General features: G+C 24.7%; 1 protein-coding gene across 1 annotated transcript; it reads right to left on the reverse strand.

The window, feature by feature from the left end:
* Positions 1-343: 343 nt before the first annotated feature.
* LOC145842816 (uncharacterized) lies at positions 344-6186 on the reverse strand. Its single transcript, XM_082950296.1, has 10 exons — positions 5985-6186; positions 4337-4478; positions 3508-3671; positions 2950-3117; positions 2060-2227; positions 1720-1766; positions 1346-1390; positions 1119-1229; positions 515-599; positions 344-384 (listed from the first exon to the last, which is right to left on the reverse strand). The coding sequence occupies exons 1-10, from the start codon at positions 6184-6186 to the stop codon at positions 344-346; spliced, it is 1173 nt and encodes a 390-aa protein (XP_082806422.1).
* Positions 6187-6560: the final 374 nt, after the last annotated feature.

Genomic DNA, 6560 nt, shown 5'->3' on the forward strand with positions numbered 1-6560 from the left:
TAGTTCAAGTTCTCCAATATATTTTCTTAAATAACCTATCAAATATAAAATTAAAATTTATGCTATGCTCTTTAAATTATTTACTTAGCAATTTTATTAATATAATTTTTTTTCAAGTATTGATAACTTAAAACTAATAACTTATAAGAAATTTATTTACTGTGTTTAATTTATTTAAATACAGCTCGAATTATGAATATACTTAAGTATTATCAATAACCGGCCATCTACAATAAAAAAAATATTTTGTATAAATATGAATAAATATAACTTTTAACGGTTTTTAACTTAAATAAATTGCTTTTACCTGGTATAAAAACTTCACTAACCAATCGTCTATTTATCATTTACCAAGTTTTTGTTCGAGGATTGCATCTAGCTTTTCTAAAAAAAAATCATTAAGTAAAGATCATGCTTAAACATTTTTTCATTTATTAACGACTTTTAATTCATAACTTTAAAAAACAAAACCTATTATAATAAATGAAACAGTAACTCAATATTTTAAACTAACCACTTAAAGTTTCATCAAAATACTTTTTAACAATTTTAATAACTTGATTTTCAGTGAGTCCTGGAACACAATCTCCTTTCTCTCCCTAATATATTATACATGGTTAATTTTACAAAAAAATATATACTTTATCAACATTTAATGATGAGTTTAACTGTATTCAAGTTAGTTTAAGGGTTCCTTAAATAAAAGTTTTACATTTAACCAACTCTACAAAAAAAAATCAAAGTAAGTTTTAAAAAGATAATACAAAATAAGTTAATACAAAGTTAAAAGTATAATAAAAAAAGTACAAATCTTTACTTTGCACGTAATTTTTATTGAACTCAAGTTTTGATATTAATTGCTCATTTATTAAGCTTGTTTTCGATAAACAAATATAATTTTGTTGAACTTAAAAGTATTAGAAAGCTATTGTTTTCAATGTTTAAATGCACTTATCTTCTTTATTTACTTTTAATAGAAAGCTTGTCTCAGTTAATAGTTTTACTAAAAACTGTGGAGTTTGTTTACAAAACTTTTACTGTTACAGATAATAAAATTTGCTTTTATTTTTTATTATGTTGAGTTGTTAAACTAATAATATCAATTGTTAGTAACTTACTGATTGTTGTTTTTTGTTGGCAACAAAATTTTGTTCTAGAAGTAATGAATTAAAAACCTCACGACAGTTTGAACAACTTTTACCTGGAATTCCTTGTTTACCTGGTAATCCCTAAAAAAAGATTTAAAGAAATTAAAAAAATTGAAATAAGCTTTTTTATAATCACAAAATAGGTAGATTTTTAAAAATATTTATAATAATTTAGAAAACAATTAAACTTTACTAACCGGAAGGCCTCTATTCCCTTTTGGACCAATAGGACCCCTTCTAGTCTAAAATTAGAACAATTATTAAAACAAAGTAAACAGAAATTGAAGTTTATCTAGATGAGGGCAATAAAAAAATTACGACTTAAACTTCTAAAATTAAAACTGTATACTTTAATATTCTATTACCTCCTTTTAAAATATATAGTTTTGAATGTGAAGTTTTAAGGTAGAAGTTGTTGATAACATACCTCTGTTAAATATAATTTGTTATGTAGACACATTTAACAGTAACAATAAAATTTAAAGAGGTTTTGGTTACTGCTTATAACTTTAAGATTTCCTTAAAAGAACATTTTAAAACAAACCGTATTTTAAAACAAGTTTATTCTTACCCTTAAGTAGGGATTCCTAATATTAAATTTTCGAGGTCTCCGAGTTCCTGTAACTTTTATAAATTACATTTAGCTTTATACAAAACTTTTGAAATATTTATGTCATTTTTGATTATCTTACAAATATTTAAAAAAAATACTAAAAAAATCTAGCTTAAATTGATGACAGTAGAATAAAATAATTATTGTTTTTAAGTTATAGTAGCAAAAATAATTTTAAAAGTTTAAACAGGAAGTGTTTAAAAAACTTCTGTATAAAAGTTTAACATCTAATTTCGAGTTATATAAGTATAAAAAAGTAATATTTCTTTGAAATACATGAATTATTCTATCAATTAACTTCGTCTTTTTCTACTAGCAGCACTACAAATTGTCGATTTTATTTGAAGACGCTTGGGCTCCAGTTGATCGAAATTTTCAAATCTGAACTCGTAACCAAAGGATCCAGTACTCCTCGATATTAGTCTTTGATTGTTCACACCGATTTTCAACTTAATTATCAGTACCCCTTTAAAATATAAAGACGTTGTAGTACTATATACTTCTAAATATAATAAACAAATAGCAAGTTTAACACTCAAGATTACATTTCTTAATACTTTTGTTTTGTAATAATTGACAGAAGAATTTTTTTTTTTAAATAAAATTGAACAACATTTTTTAAACGGTTGGTAGACCAAATGTATTTATATGAGTTAAAATTTTGTTAAAAAGTAGTTTAAGTCAGCCATGTTCTTTTTAAACATTGTACTTTAACCATATAATGTCGAAACAACTATTTCATAAGCACTAGTTTTTAGTTAAAATCAAATGAAATTAAAAACTAGAATATTTTTTACAAAAAAATGTTAACTCATTATTTGCACAAGTTGTTTTTATGCTAAAAAGTACGTCGCTATTAATGTCTGAGATATCTACATTTAACCTTTTTATCGTTCAATTTGATAAAAACAATAGTTAATTGGACCTCTCCATTTTAATTAAATTAAATGAAAGTTTACAATATAAAACAAAAGGATAAAAATATTATAAACGTTTATATCTTGCAACAACATTGTAAATGCAATTAAAACTTAACGAAACAAAAATAAATTTAAAATTAGTTTAATATAACTGTTTTATATGAAAATAGCTAGTAAAAGGTTACTTTAAAATATTTAAAGGGACACAGTTTAGATTTTCTTTGCCTAGAAACTTTTAAAATGTAATCTACAAATGTTTTCAACAAACCATCATTTTTCAGTCTCATAGCAGCATCTTTCGCTTCATCAATAGATTTATCTGTTGAAATGAGGACAACAATATTGCGAGTCTTCACACCTCCATTAGACAAATTTATCTCAGATAGAATGTTACTCCTCACAAAATTTAACGCACTTCCTATATCAGCTTCTCCTCCTACGTTATTGGCTATAAAAGCTCAGACACTTGTCAAAAACTAAACTTTTGTAACTGTTTTTTTAATTATCAACTTTGTAGTGCACTTGTGTACAAATCAATTTTTAAGTTGTTTAAACTTTAAATTTATTAAAAGATAAATATTACAAGCGCTAGTAAGCTAGTTCATTTTATAAACTAAAGTAACTATAGTTGATTATAAGCAGTTTAACATTTTACAAAAGTTACTACAGTTTTACAAGTCTATAACTTTTAATATTTAAAACAACGTATCTAAACAATAAAACTTTATAAAATTTTATAGCCAAAGCCACTAATTTACTAAGATAGTTTCTAAATTACTATTTTCATTTATATTGAATTTCTTTTTTTACAACCGTAAAAACTCACCAGTAGGTTGAATCATGTTGATGTACGAATTAATTTCCTGTTTCGTCATACTCGTTGTCATGGGTAACACGGTGTGGGGAGATTGGGCGAACTGCACAATTGACAACCCGACCCCGTGTGAAGAGCGCCTACTAGTGTCTACTTGCCTTTTTCTTGACACTTTTCTACTGATGAAATTAAGTCTTAAAATTTAGTTAGAGGAGTTTAATTACTATATTTTTCTTTTTATAATTTATCTTTTAAATTAAATGCTAAATTCAAAAAATTTCTGCAGTGTTGAGTCTGTTTTTTTTCCTAAAAAAAATTAAATTTTTCTAACATAAATACTGAAACAGAATAAATTCTTTTAGTACAGTTGTTGCAATAACAACTGTTTTTTAATAATGAATGTACCTTGATTTCTTCGAAAACATTTTTTGAATAAAGATAGATAGTGGTTAGTTTAAAAATAAAGTGGCTAGTGTAATAAGCACTCATTTGTAAACTAATAATTGTGTGTTCTTTGTGCAAAGATTTTCAACAAAAGTGTTTTAAAACTTTTAGACTACAGTTTTTTGTTAACCAACAACATTTATGAGTTTAAGTTAAGTTAGTAATTAAAAAAAAAAACCGTTAAAACGTTCCAAAGGAAAGTTATAAAGTTGATATAAACTAAAATAAAAAGTTACTGTATAACTTAAAAAGTTCTAACTATAACAAGTAAGAGTTATTAATGTTCTTATAAAAAAAAATATGAGTTTAAAAATTGTTATAAATTATATCAATTATAATGTTCGTTTCGTAGTATTTTAGTTAAGTTAAGCTTTTAGAATAGAAAGAGTATACAAACTTTTGTGCGGATTGAATACTAAGTGAGGTTATTAGTTTTTTCATCCATTCTTTGAGTGTGTCGAAGTTTTTAGATATCATTTCATTAGAAGTGTCAACCAAAAACATGACATTACATCCATAAACAAGACATGATTTACTTCCTTTAAAATCATATAAGAGTGTAATTTAATGTTATAAGTTATTAGCATATTAGTAACTTAATTTTTGCGGTATAAACGGTATTCTTTTTTTTAATGCTTTTAATCATTCTGTAAACCAAAATATGTTCTCTACTGTTGTTTTTTTTTTGCGTTATTGTTTAGCTATTTTTACTCTTCTCAAATTTTGAAACAAGGTACATTAAATTTTAATGTTAAGCAGAAAACAATGCCGAGATACAAGTGATTAAATTAAAGGTATGTTGTTGAACACAGCAAAAACACAACTTTTTAAACAGTACGTAAAAGCACAACGGTTACCCTTTTTAAAACTTGTAGTAAATTTCTCCAAAATATTAGTTTGTTTTTACTTACACATTGGATTTTCTTCTTTGAAATTTAGGTTTTTTGTAAAAAGTATGTTTTGGTTAATAGTTAGTGTAAAAAGAAATAAAGTAGACTTTAACAATATTTTAGCTCTTTCTTAAAGATAGTATTTATAAACAACTGTGCACATTTTTTGTGTTTACGCTTTAAATGTGAAATCTATTTTTGGTAAATTTAAAACTACTAGAATTACTTATTTGTTTGTTTTGTATATAAAAGCTATATAAACATTGATATTGCTACTTTTAACCACCTTGAATAAAAATAAATTTATTGTTCTGATAAATTAAAGTATACTTAAATGGTATATTTAAACGCCTTTACTATTTATTGTTTATCATTATTGTTTTTTTTAACAAATTCTAAGATACCACTTATCAATACAAAAAGTCAAGAACAAATACTTTTCATTATACGTGTCTAATTTCATTAAATTGGTGTATTTAAGTTAATCATCGAATAAGTAAAGCTATGATCAGATGTATAATTTAAGTTGTGAAATTTACTAAATAGGCACATATAAGATAATTGGTACAATTAAGGGTACTTATGATCGTATTACCTAAACTTGAGTAAAAAATAACTAAATGTGTAAAAAAAAATATCAAAACGACAAGTAAAACTTTCATAACTATGAAAATTTTTAAAAGAAATATGCACGGCATAACTTTTAATGTACATAAGTGTTTTTAAAAAACTAGAAAGATTTAATGTATGTTATTGAGGTTTATTAGGTTATTTTATTTTATAATATACAACAAGGGTAGAAAAGCATCATTACAATTATACACAAGCTGAAACAATAAATAATATGTTATGTTAACTAGTAATTGCAAATTCTCATTCTGGTAGTTTTTATGTAAAGTTTATAAACATTCATATTAGAACAACATAATTAGATTTAATTTTGCCTAATACATTACAACTACCAAGAAAAAATACATAATAGTATTATTTACAACTATGTGCTTAGTCTAACGCCAATTTGTAAGTGTTTGTTTAAAAATCTTCTAAAATAAATATTAAAACTTAAAAACTTTCCTAAATTACCTCTAAAATTATAATTCTTTCTAATTTTTGTTTCAGTATAAGGTTGCCACTCTTTATTTGTCACATCTTCACCAGTGAACTGGTGGTAGTCATCGTAGTGATCCGCCTGCTCAACAAATGGCACGTCATCAAAACTCACATCAACATATTCTGTTAAAATGTCATCATCTTCTTCCAAGTACGGAACAATGTCGTCTTCAACAACGACATCGTCTTCAGAACGGGCGCAAAGGGCGAAAAACAAAAACGCGATGTAACTTTTGAACAACTTCATTTTTTTATATTAAAATCTCAATATATTACTTTTGTTAAAAGAACTGGTTTTGTAAAAATTAACATTTCAATTATATGTTAAAATACTTTAACTAAATTATAAACTTTAACCTTTGTAATGCTTAAAAGCTACCAGCTATTTAAGTGAGAAAAAAATTATATACCACTTTAACTGAATTTAGATATTTAAATCACTATAAATGCGACTATAAACTATATAATTAAAAAAGTGGTCTAAATCCAACTGAAAATAAAAACTACATCAACCAATATTTAAGCAAACTGTTTACAATAGAAAGTAAAACTTCTATCTAGCAGGCGTATTTACACCTTAGTGCTCTTGAACTTGTATTGCTATACAATGAAGCTGTTTAT

The sequence above is a fragment of the Thalia democratica genome, chromosome 8, assembly GCF_965202585.1.
Source record: "Thalia democratica chromosome 8, ktThaDemo2.hap1.1, whole genome shotgun sequence".
In the NCBI taxonomy this organism is placed as follows: domain Eukaryota; kingdom Metazoa; phylum Chordata; class Thaliacea; order Salpida; family Salpidae; genus Thalia; species Thalia democratica.